The sequence below is a fragment of the Hyla sarda genome, chromosome 7 (assembly GCF_029499605.1).
Source record: "Hyla sarda isolate aHylSar1 chromosome 7, aHylSar1.hap1, whole genome shotgun sequence".
Classification (NCBI taxonomy): domain Eukaryota; kingdom Metazoa; phylum Chordata; class Amphibia; order Anura; family Hylidae; genus Hyla; species Hyla sarda.
Genome location: NC_079195.1, coordinates 164,730,597 through 164,754,107, shown reverse-complemented (window position 1 = coordinate 164,754,107; position 23,511 = coordinate 164,730,597). Strand labels below are relative to the sequence as shown.

Sequence of the window (23,511 nt, the reverse complement as noted above, 5' to 3'; positions counted from 1 at the left end):
AGAACCTTGAGAGTATTGAGACTAAGGCCTAACTCTAGCCCTCTCTGTAGAAAACTGAGAATAACAGGGATACTAGGTTCTCCTAGGGGGATCTACTCAATCACCTCCAAAATTAAGAAAGGCTTTCCGAATTCTAAGGTAGATTTTAGAAGTTACTTCCTTCCTGCTTGCAAGTAAGATATTTATTACCCCATCAGTAAAGCCTCTTAAGGATTAGCGTTTCAGCATTCAGGCCGGGAGATGCAGATGAGGGGATGGAGGATGCAGAACTGGTCCCTGCGAGAGGAGATCTTTCCTCTATGGAAGAAACCACGGTTGGCACGCTGACCTCAGAAGGGTAAATCAGGGTCTCCTGGGCCAGAAGGGAGCAATGAGAAAGACTTGAGCATGGTCCTGTTGAATTTTTCTTAGGACTGCTGGGATTAAGCGAAAAGGGGGGGGGGGGGGGGAAGCGTGCCCCACCCACTTTGTCCATGAATGTGAGAAAGCGTCCACTGCAGATGGATGATCCAGAGGATTTAGAGAGTAGAACTTATATAGCAAATAGATCTACTGAGAAGACTCCAAATCTGTGACTTATCAAACTGAAGACTTCCGGATTCAGCGACCACTCTGACTGGCTCATCTTGTTTCTTCTGAGAAAATCTGTTATGGTATTCTCTTTGCCCTTCAGGTGGACTGCCAGTATAGATGACACACAGATGACACGAAAGGATTTGAGATGTCAGGTCCATAAGTTGTTTGGATCTTGTTCCCTCCTGCTTGTTGAGGTATGCTACTGTGGTTGTGTTGTCTGTATAGATTAAGACATCGTTCTCCTTCACTTGGTGAGATAGGCAGAGAAGCGCTTGATAGACCGCTGAGAGCTCCTTGTAATTTGAGAAGGAAGGAGCTAGATGTGGATCCCACTCCCGCTGAAAAAGATTGTGATCATTATGAGCTCCCCAGCCCCAAGGACTGGCATCGGTTGTAATTCTTACTACTGAAGTGGGAAACCAGGGAACTCCTTTGGAGAGATTTTGTGGATTTAGCCACCACCTGAGGGAGTCTCTCGCTTTGGAAGAGAGAAGGAACCTTTGGTTCAAAGAAGATTTTTCCCCATTCCAGTGGGAAAGGATGTCTAGCTGAACCTCTCTTGACCTGAACTGGGAACACCTTACTGCTGGAATTGCTGCTGTCATGAGACCCAGGACCGACATAGCTTCCCTGAAAGAAGGAGGAGTGTGGGATAGAAATAGACTTAGTACTTTCTCTTAAAGAGATAGTTGTTTCACTGGAGGCAGGGTTGACATCTGAGAAGATGAATTCAGGGATATCCCCAAAACAACCTAGGAATTTGAGGATTGAACTTACGGACTCTATCTGTTGGATAAGCAGATCTTCTGAACTCGTCACAATAAGAAAGTCGTCCAGATATGGGACTATAAACAATGTCCTCCAGAGGGTTTACAAAGGCAACCGTCTCCACCATCCCCTTTGTAAACACTCTGGGTGCTTGAGATACCCCGAAAGGTAGAGCTGTATATTGAAGGTGGACCCATTTCCCCTCCATGAACACTGCTACTCTGAGGAACTTTTGATGGGAGGAATGGATTGGTATGTGATAGTAAGCATCCTCTAAATCGATTGATGCCATCACACAGTTTGGGAATAGAAGACTGATAGTCGATTTGATTGACTCCATGCAGAATTTTTTGTAAGATAGGAACTTGTTAAGGACTTTGAGATTGATGATAACCCTGAATGACTCTGAAGAGGGGGGGGGGGGGGGAATAAAATCCCTGCTTTTCTTCTGATTGGGGAACTGGGACAAGAACCCTCTTTTGCAAGAGGGACTTGACCTCTAGACACATTGCCAATTGTTTCTGCGAATCGGTCATCACTCCAGTGGGGAAATACCAGTCCGGGAGAATTGTATTGAACTCCAGGAGGAGTCCCGAGGAGATGGTATTTTGGACCCTGGGGCTTGAGGAAATAGTCCTCCAAGCTTCCACAAATCCCTGGAGTGAAGGTGTCATTGTTGAGAATCCTTGGGGCAGGAGTCTCTATTGGGATTAAAAAGGAACCCCTACCCCTCCCTGACACTCTAAATTTTTTATTTAGGGTCCCCTGAAAGGAACGCCTACCTCTGCCCCTAAGGGATGATTCGGACTGTCAAGGGAGACCAGGAAACCCTTTCTTTTTATCAGAGGCCTTAAGGAGGATATCATCTAAAGGAGACCCAAAGAGGAGGTCACCTGCACAAGGGATAGTACAGAGTTTTGACTTGGATGTGACATCCCCTTTCCAACATCTAAGCCAGATGGCTCTCCTGGCTGAATTTGACAATGCTGCAGACCTAGCCAAGGATCTAACAAGATCCACAGCGGAATTTGCTAGGAAGTCCGCAGCCTTGGAAATCACAGGAAAGTTTTATTCTCTATATGGGATCTAAGTAGAGCTAACCATACCCTTAGAGACCTAGTTACACACACTGAGGCTCTAAGAGAACCTGCTGCTACTTCCCAGGTCTTCTTATTGAATAATTCAGCTTTTCTATCCATGGGGTCTGAGAGAGAGAGCCAAGATCATAAAATGGTAGAGCAATCTTTTTTTTAGAAATCTTCGCCACCAGCACATCAATAAAGGGGGCTCTATCCCAATTTTTTGTGACTTCTTCCTCAAAGGGATATTTTCTCTTTATGTGTTTAGTAAGGTAGGCATTCTTGTCTGGCTGACTCAATTCCTTATCAATAAGGGCTTTAACTTTGTTATGGAGGCTGAAAGTGCGTCTGTCCTTAGGACCTAGACCCTCATAGAGCGCATCCTCAGCTGACAAAGGCTCTTTACTTTCTTCCACATTCATCGTAATACGGATGGCCTTAAGTTGCTCCGTATCCTCACGGGTAATCCAAGATATAGTACCCGAATCTTCTATTTCTTCATCAGAAGATAAGACTTCCCATTCTTCTCCTATATTGGACTCATGTGGAGGGTTTGGGATAATGGGGCAGGAAGAACGGCCACATCCTTATCCTATGCAAGAACTAAGTCCTGTAGAGAATTTTTATCCTTAATCATTTTTTTTTTATGGTTAGCGCTAAAGAGGAGGATTGCTGGGCAACTAGAGAGTCTACACAGGACAGACAGATGGCTCTTTTATATGAGGGATCTAGATGACACTTTCCTAGGGGCCTCAGCTGAGCTTTTATCTGCCTAAACAAAGCACGATAACCCCAATTAGACCATAAACAATGAAAACATGGAAAGGTCTCACCCAAGGAAGCTTTATTTCCAGACTGGAGCTCTTGGATTTAGCACATCCACCTTCTTTCCCAAGGCTCAGGCATGCTGGAGAAGGCCTTCAGTTTGGGAGCAGAACCACTTCAAGATCCACTGCAGTATGGAAAACTGCACTGATGCAGAAGCTGGCTGCTGCAGTCAGAGGGATCTCTGGAGGCGGGAGATGCAACAGAAGCCCGGCTCCGGAATTTGCGCCTCTTTTAAATCTTCGCGTGCCGCGCCTCCCCCGGAAGTGACGCGTTTCCCAGGGTTTCTGTGCCGGACGTCATCACTGTGCGCCGCGAACACACGGAGGACGCGCAGAGACGGGAGCGCTGGCAGCCGACCCGCAGACTGCACAGTGCCCCCCCGCCCCCCCCCCCAAAGGGAACACTGACGAACCCCGAGCTGGACACCGCCTGACCCCACAGCAGACATGCCGGAGGCTCCCGTGGAGACTTACGCCGGCTGGGAAACCCCTCAAAACCCAAGGCAACGGGGGCCCCGTAGTTCAACATATGGAAAGAGGTCAGAAAAACTTCCAGGCCTCCAATCCGTGGGACAGGAAACCTGAACTGAGGGTGGAGAGGAAGGAGGTCCAAATTTATGTCCAGGTTTCCTGTCCCATGGTGGGAGGTCCTCTCCAGCGGTGCCGTCATGGGTGATAGGGTAAACAATGGTTTATACATTTTTTGTGATTTTTTCATCTTATTTCTGTACATGAATGTTGACGACTATGTCGATGACCTGCATAAAAAAAAAAAAATTGTAATTCAAAAAAAGTTAAAGAAGGGCTCCAGCGAAAATCCACAGGATAGGGATAATAGAAACCAATTGGATAAAATTAATATATCTTTATTAGAATGAATCATGATAAAAAACAAACTCAACATATAGATGTAAAGCAAAGAAACTCTGGACTTCCGCAGAGGAATTGTAATTTGTTATATATGCTATCACTGCACTCATTCAATATTGCACATATGCCTCATAAAGAAATACACCATAAAAACTAGATCTGAATTGTATACATATAACACGCTGTAACCACAACACCGCTGTTCCAAGCAGTGGGACCCACCGCAATGAGCTACTTATCCTCTATACTGTGGATAGGGGATAAGTTAATTATTTGCTGGAGATCTCCTTTAACAGCTTTGGTGGAGTGTTTTTTGTAATAAAAAGGTTTTGAGTTTTATGTTTATTTAATTAGTAGTGAAAGCTGTTTTATAGACGGAATCCAATACTAAGTTAGAGCTTAGTGTTATCCTCAAAAACAACTAGCACTAACCCCCAATTATTATCCTGTTACCCACCGCCACAGGGGTACCGGGAGGAGCCGATACCAACAGGCACGGAGTGTCAAAAATGGCGCTCCTGGGCCTACGCAGTAACAGGCTGGCATTATTTAGGCTGTTGAGGGTCAAAAACAATGGTCCTCAACCATTGTGGTATTATCAGGCTGTTGCTGCTTGGTTGGTATCTGGCTGAGAATTAAAATAAGGGGAATCCCACACGTTTTTTTTTCATAACTAAGCAAGTTTTCATTCTCAGCAAGTTACCAACCACGCAGCAGCAGACAGGCTGTGCGAGGAACATTGTTATTGGCCCTTCCCAGCTTAAATAATGCCAGCCTGTAACTGCCTGAGCCCTTTTTGATGCTCCAGGCCTGTTCCTGGTACCCCTGCGGTATTTGGGTAATAATTGGGAGTTAGCACTTGCTGTTTTTGGAGCTAACGCTAAGCCCTGGCTTTGTAATGGACTCCCACACAAGTTATTACATTTTTATTACAAAAAACAGTCCCCTACAGCCCTTGTAAACAATTTTATTAAAACAAAAAAAATGCAGGTTATCGACATAGTCCACTGAATCCAATGCAGTCCTCTGCATTCTGAAACAAGAAGAAAAGAAAAACACAAAAAATGGGTTATTATATTTTGGGTGAAGCAGTGTTTCCCTTACAGGGAGCCTCCAGTTGTTGCTAAACTACAACCTCCAGGTTCGAGATTAAAGTTTTGCACAGCTAGAGGCTCCCTGTTTGGGAAATATTGGCATAAAGGGTCTGTTCACACTTTTAACATTTTATTATAATTTTTTTTTAACAAAAATAGAATGCTAAAAATGCACAATGTGAAAAGAGCCTTGAACCAGCGTGAACAATGTGAACCAGCTCTATCATCTTCCTGTGTAGCTCAGTCTCAAGTGATGGAGCGGTAACTGAGGTGGGTAAGTGGACTTCTGATCACAGTATACAGATAGCCATATACCTCGAATGAATGAACTGGTGTGGCCCAAGCATAGAGCTTGACCCAGCAAGGGGTTACAGTAAAACAATAATCTATAGAGATCTCTTTATAGAAATCTACAGAGCACACTCGCCTCTGTTACATAAATGTAGTAGAGTGCAATTGCCTCTGCTAAATTAAAGGGGTATTCCAGGATTTTTTATTTGACTATGCTACAGGGGCTGTAAAGTTAGTGTAGTTCATAATATAGTGTCTGTACCTGTATGTGATGGTTTTCTCACAATTCTTATGTGATTTTCACCTCACTATTTATTTTTATCAGCATACAAAATGACTGTTGTCTCAGAATTTTCCCAGCTTGCAATGAGGTCGAGACCTGACTCACTAGTCAGCTGATGACAGGGAGCCTGTCTGCTTCAATGGGTGGAGGGATCAATCTGCAACTAATGCAACAGCTGGAGGCCCCCTGATTGAAAACCACAGGTCTGCAGCTCATTTATGTTTCAATGGGTGGGGTGGCTGATGTGTGGGAAGGAGGAAAATAGAATTGTGAGATTTGTAGTAAAAAAAAAAAAAGAACAGTCAAACAGGAAATACAAGTTCACAAAAACTAGCCACAGTGTTATGGTAATCTCACAACATAGCCATTTATCCCCAAGACAAGCGCAGATCCTTCCTAAGCATGTCCATTACTGTCTGCCATGTACATACTAAAAATCACCTTATGGTGGAAAACCCCTTTAACGGAGCAGGGCTCACTCATCTCTGCTACATTAAAGGGGTACTCCACTGGAAAACATGTTTTTATTTTTTTTAATCAACTGGTGCCAGAAAGTTAAACAGATTTGTAAAATACTTCTATTAAAAAATCTTAATCCTTCCAGTACTTTTCAGCTGCTGTTATGATCCACAGGAAGTTCTTTTCTGTTTGAATTTCCTTTCTATCTGACCACAGTGCTCTCTGCTGACACCTCTGTCCATTTTAGGAACTGTCCAGAGCAGGATAGGTTTTCTATGGGGATGTGCTCCTACTCTGGACAGTTCCTGAAATTGGCAGAGGTGTCAGCAGAGAACACTGTGGTCAGACTGAAAAGAAATTAAAAAAGAAAATAACTTCCTGTAGATCATACAGCAGCTGATAAGTACTGGAAGGATTAAGATTTTTAAATAGAAGTAATTTACAAATCTGATTAACTTTCTGGCACAAGTTGATTAAAAAAATAAATGTTTTCCAGTGGAGTACCCCTTTAAAGGGGTTGTCTGCCATAAGGTGATTTTAGTACATACCTGCCAGGCTATCTTTTTGTGAACTGGTATTTCCTGTTGGAGTTTGGTCTCTTAAAACTACACATCCCATAGTTCCATGCTTGTAAGCGTGAAGCTACATTCCTCCCTCCCACTCATCAGCCACCCCACCCATTGCAGCACAAATAAGCTCAAAAGATCAGTGTTTTCACACACAGGTACAGAGACTATATTATGAACGACACTAACTTTACAGCCCCTGTAGCATAGTCAAAAAAATAAAATACTGGACTCACCTCTGCTACATTAACATGGCATAGCACACTCCACTATATTAATGTAGCAGAGTTCAATTGCTTCTGCTACTGTTGTAAAACTACAACCCTCATCCAGCAGTCCTTCACTGTAAAACTATAAGATCTGCCTGTAAAATTAAGCTACACTAACTATGCTCCATCTGTCTGTAGAACTGAGCTAGCTGCGCCAACTACACAACCTCTACACAGCTCCCTGAGCTGGTGTATGTGCAGCCATGGCAATCAGGGAGATGCAGGGGAGAAGCCACAAAGTATTAAACTGTGCATGCGCAGGAAACTTTACCACATTGGCATCCTAGGAGTTGTAGTTTTGCAACAGTTGGAGGCACTCTGGTTGGGAAACACTATCCTATATGACTAACCTCTTAAAAGGGGTTATCCAGGAAAAAAAATGTTTTTATATATCAACTGGCTCCAGAAAGTTAAACAGATTAGTAAATTACTTCTATTAAAAAATCTTAATCCTTTCAGTACTTATGAGCTTGTGAAGTTAAGGTTGTTCTTTTCTGTCTAAGTGCTTTCTGATGACACATGTCTCGGGAACCGACCAGTTTAGAAGCAAATCCCCATAGCAAACCTCTTCTAAACTGGGCGGTTCCCGAGACAGGTGTAATCAGAGAGCACTTAGACAGAAAAGAACAACCTTAACTTCAAAAGCTCATAAATACTGAAAGGATTAAGATTTTTTTAATAGAAGTCATTTACAAATCTGTTTAACTTTCTGGAGCCAGTTGATATATAAAAAAAAAATGATTTTTCCTGGATAACCCCTTTAACCCCTTAACCCCTTAAGGACTCAGCCCATTTTGGCCTTAAGGACTAAGACAATTAAATTTTTACGTTTTCATTTTTTCCTCCTCGCCTTCTAAAAATCATAACACTTTTATATTTTCATCCACAGACTAGTATGAGGGCTTGTTTTTTGCACGACCAGTTGTCCTTTGTAATGACATCACTCATTATATCATAAAATGTATGGCGCAACCAAAAAACACTTTTTGTGGGGAAATTAAAAAGAAAAACGCAATTTTGCTAATTTTGGAAGGTTTCGTTTTCACGCCGTACAATTTACGGTAAAAATGACGTGTGTTCTTTATTCTGAGGGTCAATACGATTAAAATGATACCCATTATTACATACTTTTCTATTATTGTTGCACTTAAAAAAATCACAAACTTTTTAACCAAATTAGTACGTTTATAAACCCTTTATTTTGATGACCTCTAACTTTTTTATTTTTCCGTATAAGCGGCGGTATGGGGGATAATTTTTTGCGCCATGATCTGTACTTTTTTTTGATACCACATTTGCATATAAAAAAACTTAATACATTTTTTATAATTTTTTTTAAATAAAATGTATTAAAGTAGCAATTTTGGACTTTTTTTTTATCGTTCACGCCGTTCACTGTACGGGATCATTAACATTTTATTTTAATAGTTCGGACATTTACGCACGCGGCGATACCAAATATGTCTATAAAATTTATTTTTTACGCTTTTTGGGGGTAAAATAGGAAAAAACTGACGTTTTACTTTTTTATTGGGGGAGGGGATTTTTCACTTTTTTTTACTTTTACTTTTACATTTTTTTTACATTTTTTTTTTACACTCGAATAGTCTCCATAGGGGACTATTCATAGCAATACCATGATTGCTAATACTGATCTGTTCTATGTATAGGACATAGAACAGATCAGTGTTATCGGTCATCTTCTGCTCTGGTCTGCTCGATCTCAGACCAGAGCAGGAGACTCCGGGAGCCGGAAGGAGGAAGGTGAGGGGACCTCCGTGCGGCGTTCTGAATGATCGGTGATCCGATCATTCATTCAAATTGCGCACTGCCGCAGATGCCGGGATCTGTATTGATCCCGGCACCTGAGGGGTTAATGGCGGACGCCCTCGAGATCGTGGGCGTCGGCCATTGCCGGCGGGTCCCTGGCTGTGATCAGCAGCCAGGATCAGCCGAGCATGACACGGGCATCGCTCCGATGCCCGCGGTTATGTACAGGACGTAAATGTATGTCCTGGTGCGTTAAGTACCACTGCACCAGGACGTACATTTACGTCCTGCGTCCTTAAGGGGTTAAGGACCCAGGACGTACGGGGACGTCCCCGCAACCTGGGCTTTAACCCCTTAAGGACCAAGGACGTACCGGTACGTCCTTGGTCCTGCTCTTCCGATATAACGCGGGGTTACACAGTAACCCCGCGTCATATCATGGCGGGCCCGGCGTCATAGTGAAGCCGGGACCCGCCTCTAATAGCTCGCGGCGCCGCGCGCTATTAACCCTTTAGCCGCGCGCTCAAAGCTGAGCCGCGCGGCTAAAAGTGAAAGTGAAAGTTCCCGGCTAGCTCAGTCGAGCTGTTCGGGATAGCCGCGGCTAATCGCGGCATCCCGAACAGCTGACAGGACAGCGGGAGGGCCCCTTCCTGCCTCCACGCTGTCTGATCGCCGAATGACTGCTCAGTGCCTGAGATCCAGGCATGAGCAGTCATCCAGCAGAATCGTTGATCACTGGTTTCTTATGAGAAACCAGTGATCAACATAGAAGATCAGTGTGTGCAGTGCTATAACACTGCAAAAAAAAAGTGAAAAAAAAAGTGAATAAAGATCATTTAACTCCTCCCCTATTAAAAGTTTGAATCACCCCCCTTTTCCAATAAAAAAAAAAAACACAGTGTAAATAAAAATAAACATATGTGGTATCACCGCGTGCGGAAATGTCCGAATTATAAAAATATATCATTAATTAAACCGCTCGGTCAATGGCGTGCACGCAAAAAAATTCCAAAGTCCAAAATAGTGCATTTTTGGTCACTTTTTATATCATTTAAAAATGAATAAAAAGTGATCAATAAGTCCTATCAATGCAAAAATGGTACCGTTAAAAACTTCAGATCACGGCGCAAAAAATGAGCCCTCATACCGCCCCATACACGGAAAAATAAAAAAGTTATAGGGGTCAGAAGATGACAATTTTAAACGTATTAATTTTCCTGCATGTAGTTATGATTTTTTCCAGAAGTCCGACAAAATCAAACCTATATAAGTAGGGTATCATTTTAATCGTATGGACCTACAGAATACATATCAGGTGTCATTTTTACCGAAAAATGTACTACATAGAAACGGAAGCCCCCAAAAGTTACAAAACAGCGTTTTTTTTTTCAATTTTGTCGCACAATGATTTTTTTTCCCACTTCACCATAGATTTTTGGGCAAAATGACTGACGTCATTACAAAGTAGAATTGGTGGCGCAAAAAATAAGCCATCATATGGATTTTTAGGTGTAAATTTGAAAGAGTTATGATTTTTTAAAGGCAAGGAGCAAAAAACGAAAATGCAAAAACGGAAAAACCTCCGGTCCTTAAGGGGTTAAGGACGTCCCCGTACGTCCTGGCGTTTTCCGGTCCCTGCCGCGCGCCGGGCAGAGATCGGAACCGGATGCCTGCTGAAATGCTTCAGCAGGCATCCAGGGCAAACGCCGATGTAGGCCCCCCATGTCGGCGATCGTCACAAATCGCAAGGGAAATTGCCCCTGCGATCTGCGGCGATACTGGGCTGATCGGGTCCATGCTGGAGGCAGGGAGCGAGGTAGCAAGCCTACCACCTCCTCCTATCCCCTGCGATCCGTCGGTTAGCTAACCGACCAATCGCAGGGGAGGCGGCAACTTCCTCCCGCCCTGCCCGGCCCCTGGAAGTCCGGAGAGGACGGGAGGAAGACCGGAGGACGCAGCGGGGGACGGTGGAGTGCTGGGGCCTGGCCCCGGTACTTACCTCGTCCCTGAAGACCCGGATCCCGGCAATGAAGACGGCGCCGGCGTCGACAGGCGAGTTCCTCTTCAGCTGCGGTTGGGCCCTTTACAGCAATGCACATCGCCGTAAAGCGACATGCATTGCTGTAATGGGACCCTGTATACTACAACTCCCAACATGCCCAGAGAGCCCTTGGCGTCTGGGCATGCTGGGAGTTGCAGTTTTGCAACATCTGGAGGTCCACAGTTTGGAGACCACTGTGCCCTTCCAGATGTTGCAAAACTACACATCCTCAGCATGCCCTTACTGTCCAGGCATGCTGGGAGTTGTAGTTCTGTAACAACAGTGTGTATCAGGCTGCAAGTATGCGATGCAGCAAATTTTGCGCGGCAGCTCAAACTCGCAGCGGGAAACTCTCTGTAATCCCCCGCCCGTGTGACTGTAACACTACACTAACACAAAATAAAATAAAAAGTAAAAAAACACTACATATACACATACCCCTACACAGCCCCCCTTCCCTCCCCAATAAAAATGAAAAACGTCTGGTACACCACTGTTTCCAAAATGGAGCCTCCAGCTGTTGCAAAACAACAACTCCCAGTATTGCCAGACAGCCGTTGACTGTCCAAGCATGCTGGAAGTTTTGCAACAGCTGGAGGCACCCTGTTTGGGAATCTCTGGCGTAGAATTCCCCATATGTCCATCCCTATGCAAATCCCTAATTCAGGCCTCAAATGCGCATGGCGCTCTCACTTTGGAGCCCTGTTGTATTTCAAGGCAACAGTTTAGGGCCACATATGGGGTATCGCCATACTCGGGAGAAATTGCCTAACAAATTTTGGGGGGCTTTTTCTCCTTTAACCCCTTATGAAAAGGTAAAGTTGGGGTCTACACCAGCATGTTAGTGTAAAAAAATAAATTTTTTACACTAACATGCTGGTGTTGCCCTATACTTTTCATTTTGACAAGAGGTAAAAGGGAAAAAAGCCCCCCAAAATTTGAAATGCGATTTCTCCCGACTACGGAGATACCCCATATGTGGGCGCACAACAAGGCCCAGAAGGGAGAGTGCGCCATGTACAGTTGAGGTGATTTGCACAGGGGTGGCTGATTGTTACAGCAGTTTTGACAAACGCAAAAATTACAAAAAAATACAAAACCCCACATGTGACCCCATTTTGGAAACTACACCCCTCATGGAATGTAATGAGGGGTGCAGTGAGAATTTACACCCAACTGGTGTCTGACAGATCTTTGGAACAGTGGGCTGTGCAAATTATAAATTTCGTACAGCCCACTGTTCCAAAGATCTGACAGACACCAGTGGGGGGTAAATGCTCACTGTACCCCTTGTTACGTTCCTCAAGGGGTTTAGTTTCCAAAATGGTATGACATGTTGGGGTTATTTTGCTGTCCTGGCACCATAGGGGCTTCCTAAATGCGACATGCCCCCGAGCAACATTTGCTCTCAAAAAGGCAAATATGACTCCTTCTCTTCTGAGCATTGTAGTTCGCCCGTAGTGCTCTTCAGGTCAACTTATGGGGTACCTCCATACTCAGAAGAGATGGGGTTACAAATTTTAGGGGGTATTTTCTGCTATTAACCCTTTCAAAAATGTGAAATTTGGGGGGAAACACACATTTTAGTGAAAATTATTATTATTATTTTTTACATATGCAAAAGTCGTGAAACACCTGTGGGGTATTAAGGCTCACTTTTTTCCTTGTTGCGTTCCTCAAGGGGTCTAGTTTCCAAAATGGTATGCCATGTGTTTTTATTTATTTTTTTTGCTGTTCTGGCACCATAGGGGCTTCCTAAATGCAACATGCCCCCAAAAAACCATTTCAGAAAAACGTACTCTCCAAAATCCGCTTGTCGCTCCTTCGCTTCTAAGTCCACCAAACACTTTACATACACATGAGGTATGTGCTTACTCGAGAGAAATTGGGCTACAAAGAAGTATACATTTTCTCCTTTTACCCCTAGTAAAAATTCAAAAATTGGGTCTACAAGAACATGCAAGTGTAAAAAATGAAGATTGTGAATTTTCTCCTTCACTTTGCTGCTATTCCTGTGAAACACCTAAAGGGTTAAAACACTTACTGAATGTCATTTTGAATACTTTGGGGGGGTGCAGTTTTTATAATGGGGTCATTTGTGGGGTATTTCTAAGATGAAGACCCTTCAAATCCACTTCAAACCTGAACTGGTCCCTGAAAAATTGTGAGTTTGGAAATTTTGTGAAAAATTGGAATATTGCTGCTGAACTTTGAAGCCCTCTAATGTCTTCCAAAAGTAAAAACATGTCAATTTTATGATGCAAACATAAAATGGACATATTGTATATGTGAATAAAAAAAAAAAAAAAATATATGGAATATCCATTTTCCTTACAAGCAGAGAGCTTCAAAGTTAGAAAAATCAAATTTTGGCATTTTTCACCAAGAAAGGATGCAAGTATCGACAAAATTTTACCACTATGTTAAAGTAAAATATGTCACGAAAAAACAATCTCGGAATCAGAATGATAACTAAAAGCATTCCAGAGTTATTAAAGTTTAAAGTGACAGTGGTCAATGTGCAAAAAATGGCCGGGTCCTAAGGTGTAAAATGGCTGGGTCCTTAAGGGGTTAAGGACGCAGGGTGTATCTGTACGCCCTGCGCCTGCTCCCGCGTTGACCGCCGCATCTATAGTTAAAGAAGAAAAAAAAAGCATTCCCGGCAGCTCAGTCGTCCAGATCAGCTACACGGACACGAGGAGGGTCCCTGCCTGCCTGCCTCCTCATTGTCTGTTCTCCGAATGACTGCTCCATGCCTGAGACCCAGGCAGGAGCAGTCGAGAGCCAAAACCCCTGATCAATGTTATGCTATGGCATAGCATTGATCAGTGTGGGCAATGTAATGCATGTAATAACATTGAAAAAAATTTTAAAAAAAAGTTACGAGTATTTAACCCCTTCCCTAATAAAAGTTTGATACATATGTGGTATCGCCGCGTGCATAAATGTCTAAACTATAAAAGTATATCATTTATTAAACTGCACCATCAATGGCGTACACATAAAAAAAATCCCAATGTCCAAAGTAGCGTATTTTTGGTCACTTTTTATACCATAAAAAAAAAAATTTAATAAAAAGCGATCAAAAAGTCCAATCAAAACAAACATGGTACCGATAAAAACGTCAGATAACGGCGCAAAAATGAGCTCTCATACATTCCCGTATGCGGGAAAATAAAAGTTATAGGTGTCATAGGAGGACATTTTTAAGCGTATTAATTTTCGTGCATGTAGTTATGATTGTTTTTTCCAGAAAGTACAACAAAATCAAACCTATATAAGTAGGGCATCATTTTAATCTTATGGACCTACAGAATGAAAAGGTGTAATTTTTACTGAAAAACGATGCAAATGCCCAGGGGGGTCAATGTCGGCGATCGCAGAAAATCGCAAGTGAATTCACACCTGCGATTTACTGCGATTCCGGTGATGCGGGTCACGGGTGACCCGCTGACCCGGAGATACAAGGCGATCGGGAGTGTAGGATACACCCCCAATCACCTCCTGTATCTATGGGGAAATGGCGATTTCGTCACCCCCCAGGATCGCTGCTACTGGCTGGACGATTGTCCAGCCAATAGCAGCTGGCAGGGGAGGGGTTAACAGCATCCTCTTGCAGCTCCCGCGGCTGGCTGAGTTCAGTCAGCGGTCAGAGCTGCAGGAGGAAGCCAGGAATCCCCCCTCTGCCGAGATCGGAGCCCCTCAGGAGATAAGAAGCCCCCATAGAACAGGGAAAGAATCCAGCCCAGGGAAAGGTAGGGAAAATAAAGTGACAGTAACCCCCCCCCCCCCCCCCCCGACCCCTTAGGGGTTCAGGGCGCTGCGATTTGCCCCCCTTTGCAGCAGCTTTTTTTTTTCTACCCCATATAACTGTGTGTGATTTTTAATCACACACCGTTATATAAAACGGTCACACCAAACACACACACACACTACATACTCCCCTGCCGCCCCCCCCCCCCCCCCCCCCCCACACACACACACACACACACACACACACACACACACACACACACACCCTACCCCCTGCCAGGCATTTTCGGCAGCGGAGGCATACGCTTTTCTTGCCTCCGACTCTGCCAGTGAGGACGATGAAGATCCTACATTCCTGTGTTCTTCATCGTCCTCCTCATCATCTAGTACTGACGATGAGTCCCCTGTACAGCGGCGGAGACGCTGCTGGGCGAGGTCACGCACCCCCATGATAGTGGCCCAGTGGCCGGCACTAGTACAAGCGACAATGCCGCTGGTACTAGGAGTCCGACCCCCCAGACAAGTGTACCGGAGCCCCCTTCCGGTGAACCTGTCTGGAGACCCCCAGAGGGTTATCAGCCACGGGTTCCGGAGTTTTTTGGCGACTCCGGAATCCGGATTGACAATTCTGGATTCACTGAAATTGACTATTTCAGTAATTTTTTTAGTGACAGTTTTGTCAATCACATGGTGGAGCAGACGAATCTGTATGCCAAGCAGTTCATCGCCCACCACCCTGATTCTGTTTTGGCCAGGCCCAGTGAATAGTACGCCATTGATGCAGCAGAAATGAGGACATTTTGGGGCCTCTTGCTGCATATGGGCCTGGTCAAAAAGCCAAGTGTTAGGCAGTACTGGAGCGGGGACCTCTTCTACCAGCCCCCGCTTTACAGTATGGTCATGGCACGGAGGCGGTTCGAGGCCATTCGTAAATGCCTCCATTATGCAGATAATGAGGCATGTCCACCCCGAAGTGATCCCACCTATGACAGGCTTTACAAAGTGAGGCCGGTCATCGATCACTTTGGGGCCAAATTTTTGGAGGCCTACGTACCCCTCAGGGAGCTCTCAGTCAATGAGTCTCTTATCAGTTTTAAGGGGAGACACATCTTCCACCAGTATATTCCCTCGAAGCGGATGCGGTATGGCGTGAAGCTCTATAAACTTTGTGAGAGTACCTCCGGGTACACTTACAAGTTTAGAGTGTATGAGGGACGAGATTCCCGTATTGAACCCCCAGATTGTTCCCCCACTCTGGGCGTTAGCGGGAAAATCGTTTGGGAGCTTGTGGACCCATTGCTGGATAAGGGTTACCATGTGTTCACATCCCTTGCCGCCAGATCTACATCCGCTTGTGGGACCGTGCGGAAAAACCAGAGAGGCCTCCCTCTAAATTTTCTGCAGACACCTATGCCCAAAGGCGATTCCCGTGCACTTACCAATGAAAACCTATTGCTGGTCAGGTATAAGGATAAGAGGGATGTCCTTATGCTGACCACTATTCATGGTAACTAGAGATGAGCGAACGTACAGTAAATTCGATTCGTCACAAACTTCTCGGCTCGGCAATTGATGACTTTTCCTGAATAAACTAGTTCAGCTTTCCGGTGCTCCGGTGGGCTGGAAAAGGTGGATACAGTCCTAGGAAAGAGTCTCCTAGGACTGTATCCACCTTTTCCAGCCCACGGGAGCACCTGAAAGCTGAACTAATTTATGCAGGAAAAGTCATCAACTGCCGAGCCGACAAGTTCGTGACGAATCGAATTTACTGTAAGTTTGCTCATCTCTAATGGTAACGGCAGCTCACCTGTCCCTGTGTGAGGTACCACAACAACCGTCCTCAAGCCCGATTGTATTCTGGACTACAATCGGTATATGGGGGGAGTTGCTCTTTCTGATCAAGTCCTCAAGCCATACATGGCCTTGCGGAAAACTTGTGTATGGTAAAAAAAAAGTTGCGGTCTACTCGGTACAGGTGGCCATGTACAACTCTTTTGTACTGTACCGGAACGCTGGCAACACAGGGACATACCTTCAGTTCCAAGAAGAAGTCCTATAGGTCCTGATCTTTGGCGAGCGGGAAAGAGCAGGCCGGACTTCCCAAGGAACTGAAGTAATAGGTGCCAGGATTGTCCCAGGCCAACACTTTCCAGGTGAAGTCCCCCACACTGGAAAGAAGGGACGAACCCAGAAAAGATGCAGAGTGTGTAACAGGAGGGGGATTCGGAAGGACACCACCACTCAATGTGACACTTGCCCCGATCATCCGGGCCTCTGCATTAAAAACTGCTTCAGGGAGTGTCACACTTCCATGCAGTACTAAATTTTCCCTTTTCATTTTAATTTTCCATAATTTGACCCCAATGTACCAAGTCCAGAGTACATTGCAAATTTCAACCCCATAAAACCACTAAATTGTCCAAAAAACTATTTTATAAAAAAGAAAACCTGATAAGACCTCTGGGGGTATTTTTTCCAAAAATGGGTCATGGGTCACTGAGTTACTATCATCGGGGACTTTTTTTATGTTGCCTCAAATGTGCAGCGCTCTCTCTCCACCTGAGCGGGGTGCGCATTTGAGGCAACAGGTTAGGGACGGCCACACATATCACATTCCCAGAATGATGATTCAGAGCTTAGGGTTTGGGGTGGGCATATTTAGTTTTGGCTATGCTCTGGGTCATCATTCTGGGAACATAATCTGTTTTATAATTTTATGTCCCACTGTACCCCATTTTAGTTATTTAGTGTACCCCAGTTATTTACCCCATGTAATGCCCCTTGAGGGGGGGTCCCGCTGTTCTGGCTCCATAGGCATCAATACAAAAGCTCAAGGACCCTGACTGCCCTCCTGCTCCTCCAAAACCTGGTGTGCACCCTCAGAGCTGCTAACATTCAGATATGTCCTTACTCCAAATAAATTTATCTACAAATCTACGATGACATGACATTTTCTCCTTTGACCACTTGTGAAAATGAAAAATTTGGGGTAACCCCAGCATTTTAGTGTAAAAAAGTCCAATTTTTCCTTTTCACATCCCACTTAATGAACATTTATCAAACACCTGTGAGGTGTTAAGACTCACTGTACCCCTTGTTATGTTCCTTGAGGGGTGTAGTGTCCAAAATAGTATGCCATGTGGGGGGGGGGGGGGTATGCTGATCTGGCACCATAGGGTTTGCTGTTCTGGCAACACATTGCAAGTGTGACTCCTTCTCTTCTGAGCATTGTAGTGTGCCCGCAGTGCACTGGACGTCCACACATGGGATATTTCCATACTCAGAAGAGATGGGGTTACAAATTTGGGGGGGCATTTTCTCCTATTACCTCTTGTAAAAAAGTAAAATTTGGGGGAAAACCAGCATTTTTGTGAAAAAAATAAAAATTCATTTACACATCCAACTTTAACGAAAAGTCTTCAAACACCTGTGGGGCGTTAAAGCTCACTGTACCCCTTGTTACGTTCCTTAAGGGGTGTAGTTTCCAAAATAGTATGCCATGTGGGTTTTTTTTTTTGCTGTCCTGGCACCATAGGGGCTTCCTAAATGTGACATGCCCTCAAAAACCATTTCAGCAAAATTCACTCTCCAAAATCCCATTGTTGCTCCTTCCCTTCTGAGCCCTCTAGTGCACCCGCCGAACACTTGACATACACGAGGTAATTCCTTACTCAAGAGAAATTGGGTTACAATTTTTTTCCTTGTAAATATTCAAAAACTGGGTCTACAAGAACATGCGAGTGTCAAAAATACTTTGAGGGGTGCAGTTTTTATCATGGGGTCATTTTTTGAGTATTTCTAATATGAAGTCCCCTTAAATCCACTTCAAATCTGAACTGGTCCCTGAAAAATTCTGATTTTGAAAATTTTGTGAAAAATTGGAAAATTGCTGCTATACTTTGAAGCCCTCTGATGTCTTTCAAAAGTAAAAACATGTCAACTTTATGATGCAAACATAAAGTAGACATATTCGGGGACATTTATCATCGTTTTTAGTAAGCAAGTTCTGTAGTCATTTATTTCTTGCTATTTTTTTTTGCTTATGTATGACATATTTATCATACTATCACAGGGGGTTGATAAATTTGGCTTACATGAGCAAAAACCAAGAAATCACTTTTAAATACAATTTTTTAGCACACATAAGCAAAAAACAAATAATGACTACAGAACACCACTTTGCAGCTTTGAAAAAAAATGTATATATAGTGTGGTTGGGGGGGGGGGGGTGGAGTTGATTTTGGTGAAAGCTGTGGGGGGGGGGGGCTGGTGGGGGCGGAGGCCGGTCACAGTGCAGGTGAAGGCACAGCGGGGGAACAGACTCCTAGATCCCCTAATTACAGTGCAGCCACCCGGGCTCCTCATACTGCCTCCCCGCTACCCTGATATACATCCCCCCCTTGTCTCCAGCCTGCACCGCTCAGCTCCCACTGCTACAAGACTACAACTCCCAGCGTGTCCTCACTGTAAGGGCATGCTGGGACTTGTAGTCTTGCAACAGTTAGCAGACAGATGGGAGTTGTGTGGTGCTGGCATGTGAGAGGGGTGGGATGTAAATCACTGCAGTGACCCTGTAATGAAGTGAGGGTAGCGGGGAGAAAGTATGTCAGAACCCTGACGGCAGTAGCTTTTCCTGCTCCATGTTGGAGCTGGAGTAAATATAGTCAATTTTTACGGCCGTTGCGACATCTGATTGCGTAGCTGCGACTGTCGCAGTTAATAAATACCTGAATAAAGCAAATCCATTTTGAAAAGTTTACTACGTAAGCAAGTTTGAATTTTCTTGATTTTCTTTTTCTTTACGCAAATTGTCGCACGAAAACACACGTAGTCGCAGTTGCGACAATTGTGCGACAATTATAGTAAAGAAAACCTGACTAAACCCCTTGATAAATGTCCCACATTGTGTTTGTGAATCAAAATATAATTTAAATTTATTTGGAATATCCATTTTCCTTACAAGCAGAGAGCTTCAAAGTTAGAAAAATGCTAAATTTACAATTTTTTCATCGAATTTTGGAATTTTTCACCAAGAAATGATGCAAGTATCGACAAAATTTTACCACTAACATAAGGTAGAATATGTCACGAAAAAACTCTCTCGTAATCAGAATGAAAGGTAAAAGCATCCCAGAGTTATTAATGCTTAAAGTGAAAGTGGTCAGATGTGCAAAAAACGCTCTGGTCCTACAGTGAAAAATGGCCTGGTGCTTAAAGGGGTTCTCCGGTGCTTACATGATAGCTGTCACGCCCCCTCCCGTAGGCTTGCATTGAGGGGCAGAATGTGACGTCACACGCGGGCGGAGGCATGACGTTACACGCCGCCGGCCTTGTGGTCGTCGGTAATCAGACCCGGAGCGAACACGCTCCGGGAACTGATTACAAACGGGGTGCCGTGTGCAAGATCCCGTTGGTCCCCAGCTGCGGGACTCCCGCGATCAGGCATCTTATCCCCTATCCTTTGGAAAGGGGATAAGATGTGTAAGCACCGGAGTAAGGCTGGGTCCACACTACGTTTTGTCCCATACGGGAGCGCATACGGCAGGGGGGAGCTAAAAGCTCGTGCTCCCGTATGTTACCGTATGCGCTCCCGTATGTCATTCATTTCAATGAGCCGACCGGAGTGAAACGTTCGGTCCGGTCGGCTCATTTTTGCGCCGTATGCGCTTTTACAACCGGACCTAAAACCGTGGTCGACCACAGTTTTAGGTCCGGTTGTAAAAGCGCATACGGCGCAAAAATGAGCCGACCGGACCGAACGTTTCACTCCGGTCGGCTCATTGAAGTGAATGGCATACGGGAGCGCATACGGTCACATACGGGAGCGCGAGCTTTTAGCTCCCCCCTGCCGTATGCGCTCCCGTATGGGAGAAAACGTAGTGTGGACCCAGACTAACCCATTTAAAGGGGTTAAAAAAAAAAATGTACAAAAAAATAAAATAAAATCACAACTTATTTTTCTCAGACTATATATGACTAATATTTGCAGTAATCACTTTTATTAAGAAAAACAAACAAACCGCTTCATTGAAGAGGAGGTAAAATATGTGCAGATGAGAGATTGTAGACAAGTTCTGTTACAGGCCACTGACAGACCTATGCTGAGATAAAGCCATTTTTTTTTTTATATATATATTTTTTTTTTACATAAAACTTTGATTGAGGATGATTTCATTATTACTATTATTATATTATATATTCATTAAAAGCTTTACATGTAACCTGTGTTACTACAACAGTAGCTGCTTTAGGGGCTACTATCACCACCACAGTAGTCACAGTGCACACAAAAAGCGATAACATGGACTCACACACAAAAGACATTGAGGCGGCCAGTACCTTGTGCCAAGCTCAGGACGGTCAGGACCAGCGGAACAACGTCCATGTTTCTCCTCACAGCTGTCACCTCCAGACAGGGAAGCCCGGTGGTGGGTCACGGTGTCTCAGCCATGATGCCAATTCAGTGACTGCCTCCGTGAAAACATTTGTGGATTTTTGGGCGTGTTAGTGTATGGGTGTGACCGAGCCCTGTGCACACGCTGCACACATAGACAAAACGCAGCAGCTCTACTACACCGGTGCCCAGGAGGAGGATGTATGATCTGCAGGGTAAGGAAAGCATGAAGCCATCACCACCATTCCGGTGTGTGAACGGAACCTGTATCCTCAAATACCGAGCATCAATACAAAGAAAGCAAGAGACAAAAGAGGGCGGGAACCGTGAGGGGAGGAGGGAACGGAAGGGATGGCCTCCTGCTCTGCCTGTCCATTCTTCCCCCATTCACTGGCTGCATGTACATGTCTAGGACAATATTACCTGCTTATCTCTATGCAGTTATTTAATATATTGCTCCATCTAGATTAGCACAATTAAATGGGTTTTTGCTGTTTATGAATATATGTCTCATGCTTAGTAAGAATTTATCCTTTATCAATATTCCATACATCTTGGCATTTTAAAGAATGTTCCCAAGGCTATGACTACAAAATAGTATTTAGCTCAGTATTTTTTAACTTAACCCCTTAAAGACCGAGCGTTTTATACAATATGTCTACTTCATGTTTGCATCATAAAGTTGACGTGTTTTTACTTTTGGAAGACATCAGAGGGCTTCAAAGTATAGCAGCATTTTTCCAATTTTTCAAAATCTGAATTTTTTAGGGACCAGTTCAGTTTTGAAGTGGATTTGAAGGGTCTTCATATTAGAAATACCCCATAAATGACCCCATTATAAAAACTGCACCCCTCAAAGTATTCAGCAAAGTGAAGGAGAAAATTTAAAATCATCATTTTTTACACTCACATGTTCTTGTAGACCCAGTTTTTGAAATTTTACAAGGGGTATAAGGAGAAAAAGCCCCCCAAAATGTGTAACCCAATTTCTCTCGAGTAAGGAAATACCTCATATGTGGATGTCAAGTGCTCTGTGGGTGCACTACAAGGCTCAGAAGGGAAGGAGCGACAATGGGATTTTGGAGAGTAAGTTTTTCTGAAATGGCTTTTGGGGGGCATGTCACATTTAGGAAGCCCCTATGGTGCCAGAACAGCAAAAAAAAAAACATGGCATACTATTTTGGAAACTACACCCCTCAAGGAACTTAACAAGGGGTCCACTGAGCCTTAACACCCCACAGGTGTTTGACGACTTTTTGTTAACCCCTTAAGGACCAGGCCATTTTACACCTTAAGGACCAGTGCGTTTTTTGCAAATCTGACCACTGTCACTTTAAACATTAATAACTCTGGAATGCTTTTAGTTATCATTCTGATTCCGAGATTGTTTTTTCGTGACATATTCTACTTTAACTTAGTGGTAAAATTTTATGGTAACATGCATCCTTTCTTGGTGAAAAATTTGATGAAAAAAATGAAAATTTTGCATTTTTCTAACTTTGAAGCTCTCTGCTTGTAAGGAAAATGGATATTCAAAATAAAAAAATTTTGGGTTCACATATACAATATGTCTACTTTATGTTTGCATCATAAAATTTATCAGTTTTTACTTTTGGAAGACACCAGAGGGCTTCAAAGTTCAGCAGCAATTTTGAAATCTTTCACAAAATTTTCAAACTCTCTATTTTTAAGGGACCGGAAGGGTCTTCATATTAGAAATACCCCATAAAAGACCCCATTATAAAAACTACACCCCCCAAAGTTTTCAAAATGACATTCAGTAAGTGTATTAACCCTTTAGGTGTTTCACAGGAATAGCAAAGCAAAGTGAAGGAGAAAATTCAAAATCTTAATTTTTTACACTCGCATGTTCTTGTAGACCCAATTTTTGAATTTTTGCAAGGGGTAAAAAGGAGAACATTTTTACTTGTATTTGAAACCCAAATTCTCTCGAGTAAGGACATACCTCATATGTCTATGTTAATTGTTCAGCGGGCGCAGTAGAGGGCTCAGAAGGGAAGGAGCGACAAATGGTTTTTGGGGGGCATGTCACTTTTAGGAAGCCCCTATGGTGCCAGGACAGCAAAAAAAAAACATGGCATACCATTTTGGAAACTAGACCCCTCGGGGAACGTAACAAGGGGTAAAGTGAACCTTAAAACCCCACAGGTGATTCACGACTTTTGCATATGTAAAAAAAATATATATATATTTTTTTTTTACCTAAAATGCTTGGTTTCCCAAAATTTTTACATTTTTAAAAAGCATAATAGCAGAAAATACCCCCCCAAAATTTGAAGCCCAATTTCTCCCGATTCAGAAAACACCCCATATGGGGGTGAAAAGTGCTCTGCTGGCGCACTACAGGTCACGGAAGAGAAGGAGTCACATTTGGCTTTTTGAAAGCAAATTTTGCTCTGGGGCATGCCGTATTTAGGAAGCCCCTATGGTGCCAGAATAGCAAAAAAAAA

The 23,511-nt window shown here is 43.8% G+C and overlaps 1 protein-coding gene across 1 annotated transcript in view; it reads right to left on the bottom strand.

Moving 5' to 3' along the window:
* The window catches only part of LOC130282692 (transmembrane protein 132A-like), a 311,553-nt gene extending 290,033 nt beyond the window's left edge, over positions 1-21,520 (bottom strand). Inside the window, exon 1 of the mRNA XM_056531203.1 lies at positions 20,986-21,520. Within this exon, the coding sequence (XP_056387178.1) occupies positions 20,986-21,031 (46 nt within the window). The 5' untranslated portion in view covers positions 21,032-21,520. The remainder of the gene's footprint in view (positions 1-20,985) is intronic.
* Between the last annotated feature and the right edge of the window lie 1,991 nt (positions 21,521-23,511).